Source organism: Gadus macrocephalus, chromosome 4 (assembly GCF_031168955.1).
Source record: "Gadus macrocephalus chromosome 4, ASM3116895v1".
NCBI lineage: Eukaryota > Metazoa > Chordata > Actinopteri > Gadiformes > Gadidae > Gadus > Gadus macrocephalus.
In genome coordinates this window covers 6,497,855-6,512,854 of record NC_082385.1, presented here as the reverse complement: position 1 = coordinate 6,512,854, position 15,000 = coordinate 6,497,855, and the positions used below count along the sequence as shown (strand labels likewise).

The following is a 15,000-nucleotide window of genomic DNA, read 5'->3' as shown; positions in this document are numbered from 1 at the left end:
ATCACAGCCCTTATGAATGAGAGCACATTTTGCTAACATATGGCCTAATCGTCGAGAGATATTTTTCCTCTTTTTCGTGGGAATGGAGGTACAGCTTGCCAGCACAGGCAGTAGACAGTCGTGAAAAGATGGCCAGGAGGAGGGCCAGAAACTATTTTAGTATAAATTACCATATGATCAATTGTTGTTGTTTTTGTGAAGGTTAAACATGGCTGCCGCCAAACCGTATAACTAGACACACTGGTGCAACTTCAATAATGAGCAGAATCGAGAAAGTGGGTTTCCTTGATGAACTGAAGGAAACATGTGTGATATTCTTTATCTATTTAGTTACACGGCTTGCATATAAATTGTTTTAGCCGCTCTCTTATAATTTATGTGCGTATGAATCAAACGACTCTAAGTGAAATGTATTCCAGCAGAGCAGTCTACTGTTATATCATCAGAGGCAAACTAACTTTGACATTCGGTGTTGATTATATAAACAGCGAGAACTCCCCCATGAAGGTAAAAAGAAAACAGATAAATAGACCTGCCATAGATGAGCGTCAAAGTAATGAAATAAATGTCATCATGAAAACATAAAAAAATATAAATGCATAAAAGTTACATCACAACCTTAAAAAACGAAAAGATAAAAAACTGTCAGCAAAACAGCGGGGGAGGATTTAATATTAAAAAAGCAATTTAAAAAGAGCTTCATCCACTCTGACCAGGCCGTTCCTACTGTATCACCTGTAGGACAGCAACCGGGACACCGTGCCCGAGGGTGATGTCAGCGAAATGGAGAGGTCGCCACGGCGACCGCCGGTGACGGTGACGCGGACCACCACGTGTTCCACGTAGGCCACGTGCGTCAGGGGGCTGGCGGAGCAGCCCAGCGTGCTCACCACGGACCTCAGCGCAGAGCCAGGGCCCATCGGCCTGCCAGAGACATGGAGAAAGAGAGGGAGAGAGAGAGGGGGGGGGGAGAGAAGGAGAGAGGGGGGGGGGAGAGGGAGAGAGGAGGGGGGGAGAGGGAGAGAGAGAGAGGGGGGGGGGAAGAGAGAGAGGGGGGGAGATAGAGAGAGGGGAGAGAGAGAGGCGGGGAGAGAGGGGAGAGAGAGAGAGAGAGAGAGAGAGAGAGAGAGAGAGGAGAGAGAGAGAGAGAGAGAGAGAGAGAGAGAGAGAGAGAGAGAGAGAGAGAGAGAGATAGAGAGAAGGGAGAGATGGAGAGTACGGAGAGAGATGGAGGGTGGGGGGAGGAGAGAGAAAAAGAAAGAGAGGGTTGGGGAGAGGGTGAGAGGAGCGGGAGAGAGGGGGGAGGGAGAGAGAGGGGAGAAAGAGAGAGCGAGGCGGGGAGAGAGTGAGAGAGAGAGAAGGGAGAGGGGGCAGGGAGAGAGAGAGTAAGGAGATTGAGGGTGGGGGAGAGAGAGTGAGAGGGGCGGGAGAGAGAGGAGGTGGGGAGAGAGTGAGGAGAAAGAAAGAGAGAGAGAGAGAGTAGACAGACAGAGATAGAAATGTAGAGCGTGAGAGATCGAGAGAGACTCATGTGACTCTCCCAGGTGTAAATAAAATAGCTTTTAGGTCAGATGTTCCTGTCATCTTTCGTTGTGCTTTCTGAGATGATGGCGTAAAATAATTATGGCATGAAATAATGACAACTGCATTGTGACACAGCAGAAACACGAAATCGTCCCCATGTATTATGATGACCATAATCGTCGTAACATGCATCGGATTAACTTCATTGTATTGCATTCGGTGCAATTTGTGAACTAGAAGCACTCAAACTGGAATAGGTGTATAGATTTCATTTATATAATGAACAAATCATAGCCTTAATGGTAGTTGAATCTACCTAATCTACTTGAATCTTCAATTGCAAACTGTATGTTAAGCACTATTTCCCGTAAGACCCCGCTTCTAAGCCTCTCCTACCCAGCGCCACATTCATTCGGATTCTCAGACCACAAACAATCATCGGACCCACGAGGGTTGGTCATCATCGCCATGCCGACCCACCCGTTCAGTTGCACGGGGGCCTCCTCCTCACACACGTGGTGTTGGGGGGCCACCCTCCAGCCCTCCGCCTCCTTCACCATGCTCTCGGCATCCAGCAGACCAAAGCCGTACAGATGGCTCACTGGGGAACGAGACGACATCAACGACACAATCCATCACAGCTCAACGCGGCGCAGAGGCGAGATGGACAAAAAAAAAAAACACACACAGACAAAACACACATTTGGGGGGTACACACGACACGAAACACGCACGCACACGTAGACACACACAGGAGAGACACGCGCGAGACATGCAGATCTACATGCACGCACATGCACACACACACACACATGAAAGACCATCAACACAGCTCCACAAGGAAAGGGACCAGCACGCATCAACAAGCACGCGCACACACAAGACGTTAACGCATGCACGCACACACCCTCACAAGCACACACAAACACACACACAAAAGCACACGCAACCATCCCCCGATTGCCCATAATATTTATTAAGATATCCTCACTTCAAATCCCTTTTTTTAATTGAATTTCAACACGGCCCCGCGGGCGAGAAACTGGTGGAATGAAGACCGTCCACTTTAACAATGTGTGGGTGTGTGTGTGTGTGTGTGTGGGGGGAGGGAAACAGGACGTGAGCAGGGAGCTACCTACCCTTGTATCCGGCCCCGTTGACGTGCCAGTCGGGCGCGGGGAGATGCGCCGACTGGGCCGTCTTGACGATAATGTGCTGCACATCCCTCCACGTTAGCATGGGGCTGTGGTGAATGAGGTCAAAGGTCAGGGCAGAGACACAGGCGAACTGACCGATCGCATCTTATCGACCGCTAATCTGGCTATGCATTGATTTTCTGCTCGTCTTTTTTGTACTTGGCTTCCAGCGCGAGAGCGATGACTCCCGCGGCCATGGAGGAAGAGGCCGACGTTCCGGAATGATCCTTGATACAGCCGTGGCTTCCCGCTAGCGTGATCTGTGGATGTGTAGGCAGCAGGAGTTGTTATCTGTATATATATGTATTTAGAATACATATATGGGGGTAGGATTGAATGAGTGCTATACTTCTTCCTACTCTTTTTCAGGCGTATCAATTGGATGTATGTAATATGCTTTTTAAATGTAATTTAATTTGAACATCGTTGTTTATCTTGTTTCTACATTTTCGTGCTTTCATTTTGTTTAGTATTTTTGTTTGATTTTTAATTGATATGTGTGAAATAAATGTAATCAATCAAATTCAATATAAATATATACTACTCATATATATATATATATATATATATATATATATATATATATATATATATATATATACATATATTATATATACATATATTATATATACATATATTATATATAATTTTAGGATGTATACTAGGTGTTCTTTGGGTCTTTTCAGATGACAGATATTCGAATCGTACTTGTTTTAGTTTTTTTGTGCTAATCTACTTTGGGGTACTGCAGTCAGCGCTTTAAGTCCTTGTTTTATGGCTGTGCATTGCTTGATATTGGTGTTGATATGTAAATTGATTTTTTTGGCAGTTTATTTCAGACATCGGGTGGATGGATCTACTGGAAAAGGCAATCTTTTGTAGCTTTTTTATTATATATCAAAGTAAATGGTGTAAAACAGATTAACTGCTTTTTTTTATGCGCCGTGGGACGCGTCTTTCATTGTATCAGTAAAATAAAATTTACCTGATACCATAAGGGATTCCTGAGAACCTAAGCATTACACATTTGATCCCTATACAATTACTTAACTGCATTCAATGCTATGGTTATTCGTTTTTTTCAATGGGCAAACATGTATCCATGGACTGTAAAATGGAGAAATGTCAATTGTATTTATTAAGTATTTTCTGTCACCTTCAATTTACCGTAGAATCCTTTTGGGTCAGGCAATTTATCAAATACCTGTACATAATTAGGACGATTTTCAAATATGCAAAAACAAACGCAATTCCCAGTTGCAAATAGTTAATTTCCGTTATTCCATTCAGCAAATATTATTCAGTTTTGACTCTAAAGTATTTTGTAATTCCACGTTGGCTGACTGCCTCTTCAATTCCAGTATCTTCATTGCCTGAAGGCCCGGGGTCTCTCCCTAGGTTATTTTGTATTCCTCCATTGTTTTATATTAAAACAGCCCAAAATAATCCAGACAAAGACACACTTGCAATTTGCTGCTAAATCCCAATCCTTTAACTCAGCCAATATTTGGAGCAAATTGCACCGTTGTCAGACTGTGTGATGGACAGATGGATGGATAGACAGGCAGATATAGAAAGACGATCGATAGATATAGACCGGCAGTTGGACAATCGTATTCAAGCACGTGTGCACATGCCTCTCCTCACCAGTGATGGGAATAACAGTGTTATAAACGGCGTAACTTTTTCAGTAACTAGTAATCTAATTGATATCTCTTCCCATCATTATAACGCTGTTACCGTTACGTCAAAGAATTTGCCCTGTTAGCATAATTTAAGCAGTTTTCTCATCAGACCAACTAGATCTCTCTCTCCATCTCTTTACTGTTCTTCCTTGGTTAGTAAGCACGAGACACTCGCATAAATGATGACGATTGGCTGAGGTAGAGTAAAAAAAACGAATTTAGTTACTTTTTGGGAGAAGTAACTAGTAACTGTACCTAATTACTTTTTTAAAGTAACTTGCCCAACACTGCTCCTCACCATGCTTCCGTCTCCGTCCCCTCCGCCGTAGGCCGTGGCCAGGGTGGAGGAGCACTCCTCTAGGTAGTCCAGCCTCCCTCCACCCTGACCGACACTGCTGATGGAGATGGTGTAGATGCTGTTGGCGTAGCCGTCACAAGAGCAATGGTCGCCCCTTCTGCCCCCGTTCCCCGACGCCCAAACAAAGACGGATCCCTTTCCCTGTCTGCCCTGAATTGGTATTGGCGAAGGCAGGCGACACAGGGGAGGGAATTAGTATGCTAATGTTATTTACACATTGATACGTGGATCAAGAAGCCTGTTACAGTAAACACACAGCCGCAGGGGTGAGGCGGAGTGTGGAGAGGCAAACATCCAAAGTGTTCCTGCAGACTCGCACAAATCTATCTCATAGGGATAAATCTGATCTCCTGTACACACACACACACACACACACACACACACACACACACACACACACACACACACACACACACACACACACACACACACACAGACAAACACACCCACACACACAAACAAACACTCATACAATATACACATGCACGTTCATCATGCGGGAGGATAGTCCTGTGATTAGGGTGATTCCCAGCTGAAAGGTTCTGTGCTCGAACCCCAATATCCAGAGTCTACCTGTAGGCATCTATGAGGCAAGAAGCTCCTTCATGACACGCATCTCAAAAATGAAGTCCACCACATGTCGTGTTGGATAACAGCATCCGGTTGAAACAGCTACAGCACATCTATTTCCAGCCGCACTCCCCTCTCTCCACCCTGGCCTCTTACTGTCAGGGCTCCACTCTTTAGGGCGAGGCTAGCCAGTGGTCCGGGCCCCTCCAGTGTGGCCCCATCGTCCTCCGGTCCCCAGACAGCCAGGTAGATGTCCACATGCTCCGGCCTTAGGCCCAGGGACTGGGCCTCCACTAGGTCCGTCACGTCTCCGTCCAGCATCCGCACGCCTGCGGGAGTCAGCGGACACAGCTTGAGTTACCACATGGATCAGAAGCACAGTTAAACTCTAGGCTAGTTCTGGTCAGTGAGCTCCTTAGGGCGAGGCGCGTGTCTTGAACATAAGCGCTCCCCGCAGGGTGGTATGGCTACGGGGAAACGGGTCTCACCGCCTATCCAGGCCTGGAAGGAGACTCCCACGGTGCACTGGGAGTTGTTGGCTGCCGCGGCAACGATCCCGGCACATTTAGTCCCGTGGCTGTCAGGAAGATCAGGGTAGAGACGGGCAGAGGGTTGGATTTGATTTTCTAAACAGATGGCTAACTATGACTAGTTAGTACTAACGCTGTAATTTAATATTTTATCTCTTTGTTTTGTTGGTCAGGTACGAGACTTGCGGAGAGTTGGATGAGATCTTATAAACAGATATGCTAACTATGGCTATTTGTGACTAATGCTATAACTAGAGATCTAGTTGTATCCATGTATTTGTATTTAGTTATAAGGAAAGTTAAGAAGTTCAGGAAAGAGACATAAAGTTAGCTAAGCGAACACTAAACCCTACTCGTGCATTAATGCAAGAATCTATAAAGTAATTTATTGTAAAACTCTTTGGGCAACAGCCGGTCTAAAGGAGTCTAAAAAGTAAGTGTCTAAAAAGTAAGTCGATAAAATTAGATTAAAAAATGATTAACAAATTTTGCCCCAGACAATGGAAAAAGTGTATTAATTAACACTTGTTCATAATGGCGCAGGATGATGTGCGATGAACGATGAACAACTGGCTCCCGAAGAACAGTAACTTACTTGTCAGCATTGGCAATTTCCCTCAGGGAGGGATCTCTGTATTTTCCATTCACATCCTCGCTGGCCAGTGGGTCCTAGAAGAAAGGTAGTTAGTAAGCAGACGTGAAGGGAAAAAAAAACCCGACGGCTATCCGCTTTATCAAGCAAATTTAATTGAGTGTTATTCGCTAATCAATTGGACAGTAAAGTGCATCGTACGTCGAATGCCACTTCCAATACTCTTTCACGTTGACCTTTTAAAAACCCCTGGCCCAAAAACCTCTGCATGTAATATCCGTCTTGGCTACGCAGTCTTGCACAGGTCAGGGAGGGGCCACTAGGGATGTTGCCAAATACTATTAATATCCTCTTCCTGATGAGAGCCAGTGTGTTTGGGGGTCTTCTGTGCACTTACATAATTTGACTTCAGGTCCGGATGTTCCCTGTCCACGCCGTCGTCCAAGACAGACACCACCACGCCCTTCCCCGTGTAGCCCCGGCTCCAGGCCTCCTCGATGCGCATGTCGCAGGGGCAGCTCCCGGAGTCCCCGCTGCAATGCTGTGGTGGGAGACAGCAGAACAAGGTCTAGTCGGCCCAAGGGTTCTGGGCATACCTGAACGTGATTCCTCACCACCTCCCTATTCTAGAGCGTCTGTCTCACCATGCCTAACACCTCCCTATTCTAGAACGTCTGTCTAACGATGGGTAACACCTCCCTATTCTAGAACGTCTGTCTAACGATGGTTAACACCTCCCTATTCTAGAGCGTCTGTCTAACGATGGGTAACACCTCCCTATTCTAGAACGTCTGTCTAACGATGGGTAACACCTCCCTATTCTAGAGCGTCTGTCTAACGATGGGTAACACCTCCCTATTCTAGAGCGTCTGTCTCACGATGCCTAACACCTCCCTATTCTAGAACGTCTGTCTAACGATGGGTAACACCTCCCTATTCTAGAACGTCTGTCTAACGATGGGTAACACCTCCCTATTCTAGAGCGTCTGTCTAACGATGGGTAACACCTCCCTATTCTAGAGCGTCTGTCTAACGATGGGTAACACCTCCCTATTCTAGAGCGTCTGTCTAACGATGGGTAACACCTCCCTATTCTAGAACGTCTGTCTAATGATGCCTAACACCTCCCTATTCTAGAACGTCTGTCTAATGATGGGTAACACCTCCCTATTCTAGAACGTCTGTCTCACGATGCCTAACACCTCCCTATTCTAGAGCGTCTGTCTAACGATGGGTAACACCTCCCAATTCTAGAACGTCTGTCTAATGATGCCTAACACCTCCCTATTCTAGAACTTCTGTCTAATGATGGGTAACACCTCCCTATTCTAGAGCGTCTGTCTAACGATGGGTAACACCTCCCTATTCTAGAGCGTCTGTCTCACGATGATTAACACCTCCCTATTCTAGAACGTCTGTCTAACGATGGGTAACACCTCCCTATTCTAGAGCGTCTGTCTAACGATAGGTAACACCTCCCTATTCTAGAGCGTCTGTCTAACGATGGGTAACACCTCCCAATTCTAGAACGTCTGTCTAATGATGCCTAACACCTCCCTATTCTAGAACGTCTGTCTAATGATGGGTAACACCTCCCTATTCTAGAACGTCTGTCTCACGATGCCTAACACCTCCCTATTCTAGAGCGTCTGTCTAACGATGGGTAACACCTCCCAATTCTAGAACGTCTGTCTAATGATGCCTAACACCTCCCTATTCTAGAACGTCTGTCTAATGATGGGTAACACCTCCCTATTCTAGAACGTCTGTCTAACGATGCCTAACACCTCCCTATTCTAGAACGTCTGTCTAATGATGCCTAACATCTCCCTATTCTAGAACGTCTGTCTAACGATGCCTAACACCTCCCTATTCTAGAACGTCTGTCTAATGATGGGTAACACCTCCCTATTCTAGAACGTCTGTCTAACGATGCCTAACACCTCCCTATTCTAGAACGTCTGTCTAACGATGCCTAACACCTCCCTATTCTAGAACGTCTGTCTAACGACGGGTAACACCTCCCTATTCTAGAACGTCTGTCTAACGATGCCTAACACCTCCCTATTCTAGAACGTCTGTCTAACGATGCCAGATGCCTTCCTGCGGTAGAACGTGGGTCTAACGATGCCTTAACACATCCCTTCTCTAGAACTTCTATCAAGAGAAGATTAATGCACTACATAAAAGAATACGCCGAAAAGATTTGTCACATAAAAAGGTTATTTTAAATTGATGCTTGGGAGACTTCGTGGTAACAGAGTGTCCACATGGCTCATGGAGCAGGGCTCATGAGCCACTGCGCTCTCAGTGTGGGTCACAGAGTGTTTAGTGGGTCCAAACGCGTCTGACTCACGATGTACCACAGGTTGTTCCACTGGGGGTCGTTGAAGTAGAGCGCCGGAGGGCGGCTGGTGTGCGGTCCTGTGGCAGGGGTGTGTTTGGTTTTCACGTCTATGGAGTAGATGTGACTCGCCCTGGAGTTTCTCTTGGCTCTGTTGAGGACCACCTGCTGTTGAAACCACCGCACCTGGGGAGAGACGCCGGGGTGCGTTTGATTACATGTGCAGGGACATTGGCTTTAAGCTGAGGATATGTGAGACGTTTACCGATCACAACTTTAGTCAGGTGTGTGCTTTTGATGTTAGGGCATGGAAAGCAGGTGTGTGTATATCTGCATGAGTGAGTGTGTGTGTGTGTGTGTGTGTGTGTGTGTGTGTGTGTGTGTGTGTGTGTGTGTGTGTGTGTGTGTGTGTGTGTGTGTGTGTGTGTGTGTGTGTCTGTGTATTTTTGTGTGAGTGTGCGCATGAGTGTGTGTGTTTAATGTGTGTGTGTTTGTGGGTGTGTGTGTGTGGGTGGGTGTGCATGTGTGAGTATGTGTGTGTGTGTGTGTTGAGTGCATGTGTGTGTGAGTGTGTGTGAGTGTATTTTGGTGTGTATGCATGAGTCTTTGCATGTGTTGAGTGCATGTATGTGTGTGTGTGTGTGTGTGTGTGTGTGTGTGTGTGTGTGTGTGTGTGTGTGTGTGTGTGACTGTGTGTGTGTGTGTGTGTGTGTGTGTGTGTGTGTGTGTGTGTGTGTGTGTGTGTGTGTGTGTGTGTGTGTTTGTGTGTGCATGTGCGAGGAAAGCAAAGGGTCTTGTGACTGTGTAGCAGAAGCCACTACTATTACTATACTCATACACATATAGAAGTGGGTTTGTAATAGAAGCCACTACTTTATGATTACACAAGTAGTGGCTATATGATTACGCATATTTGCACGTATTAATCCTTATGGGGAGAAGAGGGAGTGGTAATAACCCGTCATGCTGTGAATGAATTATGCAGGAATGGATATCGAGTGCACCTCAAGACATGTCCCATTACAGCGGCCTACCTGGGTCTCCTTGGCGATGCGCTCTGACAGAATCCGGTTGGCCACTGTGGATCGGCTCGCCGTGTCGTTGTGGCGGAAACTGAAATAGTTTTCCAGATGTCCTATCTGACAGAACAAACACAAATAGGAATACTATCTCTTTTAGAGAGAAAAAGGAAATGCTATTTGTTACGTCGCCGCCATGCTGTCATCCCCCGAATGAGTCAGCAGCCAAACGTTAAATAATGGAAAAACACCAGTTGTATTATTTATTAAAGGGGCTACCTTACACCACTGCTTGTTTTTCAGTCTGAAGCAACATGAGCCAAGAGTCCGTCCGGACTGCGTGATGGGGTGTTGTAGCGTGTGTGTGCGTGCGTGCGCGTACAGACACTCGTAGCACGTGCATGCGTCCGTGTGTGTGCGCGTCCGTGTGTGTGCACACGCACCAATTGTAATGCAATGAATGCAGTCCTTAATCCAACTAATAATTATCAAAGTTCTAAAATGTATACTGGAAAGAGTAAGCAAGACCTGCGCAAATAATGAAAAAAGCGAGTGTCTGGCCTGCTTCACTTTTAAACAAAGTAATGTGTATCAGATTAACATAAAAACGTGTTAATAAAAACTAAAAACTGATAATTGGTGCTTCTATAGGATACAGACAACATAAATGGCCCATTATTCTCAAATACTCATTTTATAGTGAACATTTATCATGAAGTCCAAAAATGGAAGGACAGCATCTGGCCTATGCCTTGGCCTCCTCAACGTGTGCTTGGTCGACGTTGCAATATTATCGATTTATTCAAATATGGTGGATATATTTGAAAACTCTATTAAGTGGAGGTGTTTCACCTACCTGACCCATATTCGTGAAGCCGTGCTTCTCAGCTATCCTGTCTGCGGCGTCCCGGTGGGCCACCTTTACGGCCCAGTCATTAGTGAAGATCTTCCCGTGGCACAAGGGGAATAAAGCGACCACTAACGCTGCATACAACCCCGCCATTCCTGCCGAGTTGAGAAGTTGTCTGTTTCGTGGATTGTGGTCATTTGCGTTGTTTTTTTTAGGTTTTTTTCCTCATCGTTTCCCCCCCGTAGATTAGTTGGCGCAGCGGCGAGCAGGCGTGCACCGAACACTTTGCAAAGACGCACCTTCATTAAGAACAAACCCGAGAGGCTCATATTTCTACTTAAATATGAGAGCGCCGGCCCGGCCACCGTGACATCCTCGTCCCTTCCCGGGGCAGCCGGTTCACCCCGTCTGGGATTGCTGGCGTGCTACCAGATGATAAAAAAAAGGGACGATTTTGTTCACTTTTTTATTTTTATTTTTTATTATTATTACTCGTACATATCAAAAGACTCATCCGTTTCCTTATCTGGTGAATATTCACGGCTCTTCTGAGGGACGGGAGGTCAGAGAGGCTGATCGGCGCGCTAACTGTTCCCAATGAAAGCCACTGAAAACACTCCTTATAAATGTTAAAACATTGAGATATTAATTAAAGCTATAACTTCGTGTAAAACGTATTCAGTCTTAAATAGTATTATTTCAAATTGACAGGTCATATATGGAGGTTATTATTTTTTAACATTTTGACATGGACGAAAGGTTTTAAAGACCGTGATGCTAAACATTATGCTAGGTTAAGTTCGAATTGACCTTTATCACGACAAAATGTCTTCACTCCTGTTTTATTAGAGGTGGGGAATATTATAAAGAAAATGATTAAATGCTGTTTTCAATCAAAGTGAACGAAAATAGGCCTATATTAGATGTAGGTCTCTATAACGGGGAAATTCTTGGTGTCACAAAGACAAGGAATTATCAGGGATATTAGATTCTGACAATTTTGCGTAAACATGCCAACCTGATTTGCACGGCAAGGATTTTGATAGATTCAACATGAAACTGAATGGACATCTGCCACTTCACTTCTTTTTTTTTTTTTTTTTTAAGTCGTAGCGCTTCCTGTGTGCAAATTGCAGTGTAGCTAATTTAATCACCATGGTTCACCCTTCCATGTTTATTTTTGCTCCATTTGGATCCACCGTGCTGGAGCTACTTATGGAAAACATCCCCAGGCGGTTCTTGATTTTGATGCACATTTTTCGAAATAACATACGGGAAAAACGTGAGAGAATAAAACAGTTATGATGGGAACTAAACAGTTACGTGAGTCTTCGGAATATTGTGGTGCTTACAATGTAGGGTCTGGAGTGTTTTCTCAACGACCTGCAATTCGGTCTACAATCTTGGCTTTTTATGGAACATCTGCACACTTTATTTCATGCTGGGGATGGTAAAGCTGAACTATTCATTACTGAGGGTCTGTTTACCAGTTTAGCAAGAATCTAGTCTTGTTAGAAACCACCCCTGAGATTTAAAAACGTTAATATTTCTATCCAAATGTCTCCAAATTGAATTGTGCAGCAGCCTAAACACACAAACACACACAGAAATATTCACACACAAAAAGACACACACACATACACTGACAACAAGAAGATAAATATAAACGCAAAAAGTGAAAAGGAAATGCAAAAGCTCAAGTTCCTCTCTTTTTATCATCGACTCTGCTTTGGGGAAGAAAGCAACACAAAACGGATGAAAGCTGAGCAAAACAAAGGAGGAAAAGCACCTCTCTGCGAAGCCTCCCCAGCACTTTGAAGTTATCTAACATGTCCTCTGAGAGCCTGCCTCGCAAAACAGCCACACATTCCCCTGGAAGTGATCGTCAGAAACCTTCACGAGCACCTTGACTGCCTTGTGGGACCTCCACCCCCCGATCTGCCCCCCCCCCCCCCCCCCCGCTCTCTGTAGAAGGGAAGAGATGGGGTAAGAGAGAGAGAGAGAGAGAGAGAGAGAGAGAGAGAGAGAGAGAGAGAGAGAGAGAGAGAGAGAGAGAGAGAGAGAGAGAGAGAGAGAGAGAGAGAGAAACAGAACGAAAGCAAGAGAGAGAGAGAGAGAGAGAGAGAGAGAGAGAGAGAGAGAGAGAGAGAGAGAGAGAGAGAGAGAAAGATGCAGAGGGAGAGAGAGGGATAGAGAGATAGATAGAGACAGACAGACAGACAGACAGACAGACAGACAGACAGACAGACAGACAGACAGACAGACAGACAGAGGGAGAGAGAGAGAGAGAGAGAGAGAGAGAGAGAGAGAGAGAGAAAGACGCAGAGGGAGAGAGAGGGATAGAGAGATAGATAGAGACAGACAGACAGACAGACAGACAGACAGACAGACAGACAGACAGACAGACAGACAGACAGACAGACAGACAGACAGAGGGAGAGAGAGAGAGAGAGGGAGCGAGACAGACAGAGAGCGAGAAACACAGAGAGAGAGAGAGATAGGGAAAGAGCAAGAGAGAGAGAGAGAAAAAGAGATGAATTCCCATCTGGATGGTTGGGCAGGTACATTAGTTGGCGTGTGGGCGGACACAAGGTAATAGCAAATTGACAATAAAACAAAAAAACAAAATGAGGAACGATCAAAGTTCTAAAAGTGTAGGCAGATGAATCATGCATTTAGATTCCTCAGGACAGAGCTGTGTTCTGCACCACGGAAAGCCACCGGAATCCTAAGGGCTCTGTGTCCATCTGTATCGTGGTTTCAAGTGAGTCAACTGGTGGCCAGCAAGTAGGAAGCATAGGTGGGCGTATACTGCAGAAGTATTGAGATGAATTTGCATGCGCTTTTTCCACCGTTACCTCTGCAAAAGTCCAACAATGGTGCCAGCAGACTGTAGATTCACTGTTGAACAGAAAGCCTCAATGTCAGGAGTTTGAGTTTTTCTGCTCTACGTAGCTATAGTCTGGGAATATATGAACAAGAATTTCCATTAGTTTCACAACAACATTCCAGTAAAGGTCCTATTAGTCAACTATGTTCCTTTTGTGCCTTCATGGACATGTCCTTAAAGACGGAGCAGGGATTTTTTTCAGAATCAAACCTAGGTCGCCATAAGTCGTGTGGCCTTTGTGGTTAGTGCAGGAGCGTATCTATGTTCCCCGGGTCCTATGTTCCCCGCTTTGTATGTGACCGGGGAACATGGGACCTGGGGAACATAGGGATGACCCCGTTAGTGCACTAGCGATTAGCACACTAGCAGTTAGCGTGCTAGCGATTGAGCTTATTCTATGATTTCTTGTTTAACTCTGTACCTATTGCCACCTCCCGCTACAAAATGAAAACATTTTCATACCCCGACAAGTCATGTTAAATGTATCAAAATATATAGGAATGCATCATTGGATTTTTTTTGTTTGTTGTGAGATGCCTTGAGAGAGTTATAGTAATATAAAATACAAAATCGACGTAAGTATATCATAACCTAAGCGAATAAAAAATGTGTTACGCTATGTCTCGTGTGAGAAACATTGTCTCCAACAATGTCTCCCCATAATGACAAATTATTCCACGATTGAACAGTGGCAAAACCCCATTACTAACAATAACAATCCTATACGGCAAAATGGAGGCGGTCATTAAGATGTGACTTCACTGTGTACAAGCTCTATATAATATTAATATTATTAATAATGTGTAACTCCTGTTAAAATAATAATACTAACAACAATAACACTAAACAGAATGTTAACAGCTCATTATTCTGTATTCAAAAGTATACTGTAAGGTGTACACATCGACATGAATATTCAAAGACATTCAACAATACAAAGTCTTCCAGCGCTTATTACATTCGCTACACCTCCTCGCATCATAACACCACCAGCCCTGATGACGTTATACACTGGCTTCCACAGACACACACACACACACACACACACACACACACACACACACACACACACACACACACACACACACACACACACACACACACACACACACACACACACACACACACACACACACACACACAACGTGGAGGATTCCTCCCTACGTGCGCCCACCTCCTGACTGAGTGACTGTGAGATGACCTCCTCCATTCTAACGTGTCTAACAGCATCGTAATGCGTCTACAGCAGCGCGGGCTCCATGACTCATGCCCTATTAGCTGCTGGGATGTCCCCCCCCCCCCCCTTTGCAGCGCTGATCGCGGAGGCCCATCCGTCGTAGTCGGCGCGGATGTCGATGCGCCGACGAACGTTGTGTTTCAACATGCGCCCATTATGCACACTCGCCTGTTGACGCCTGGAGACATCGTTATTTCTCTACTCC

The 15,000-nt window shown here is 45.3% G+C and overlaps 1 protein-coding gene across 1 annotated transcript in view; it reads right to left on the bottom strand.

Annotated features, from left to right (window-relative positions):
• LOC132456668 (proprotein convertase subtilisin/kexin type 5-like) overlaps positions 1–11,009 on the bottom strand; it is a 36,018-nt gene extending 25,009 nt beyond the window's left edge. Inside the window, exons 1-12 of the mRNA XM_060051073.1 lie at positions 10,675–11,009; positions 9,834–9,938; positions 8,812–8,985; positions 6,853–6,996; positions 6,459–6,532; positions 5,822–5,910; positions 5,490–5,662; positions 4,704–4,913; positions 2,880–2,980; positions 2,664–2,767; positions 2,005–2,125; positions 736–924 (exon numbers count right to left, since the gene is read on the bottom strand). Coding sequence (XP_059907056.1) covers positions 736–924; positions 2,005–2,125; positions 2,664–2,767; positions 2,880–2,980; positions 4,704–4,913; positions 5,490–5,662; positions 5,822–5,910; positions 6,459–6,532; positions 6,853–6,996; positions 8,812–8,985; positions 9,834–9,938; positions 10,675–10,821 — 1,631 coding nt within the window. The 5' untranslated portion in view covers positions 10,822–11,009. The remainder of the gene's footprint in view (positions 1–735; positions 925–2,004; positions 2,126–2,663; positions 2,768–2,879; positions 2,981–4,703; positions 4,914–5,489; positions 5,663–5,821; positions 5,911–6,458; positions 6,533–6,852; positions 6,997–8,811; positions 8,986–9,833; positions 9,939–10,674) is intronic.
• Positions 11,010–15,000: the final 3,991 nt, after the last annotated feature.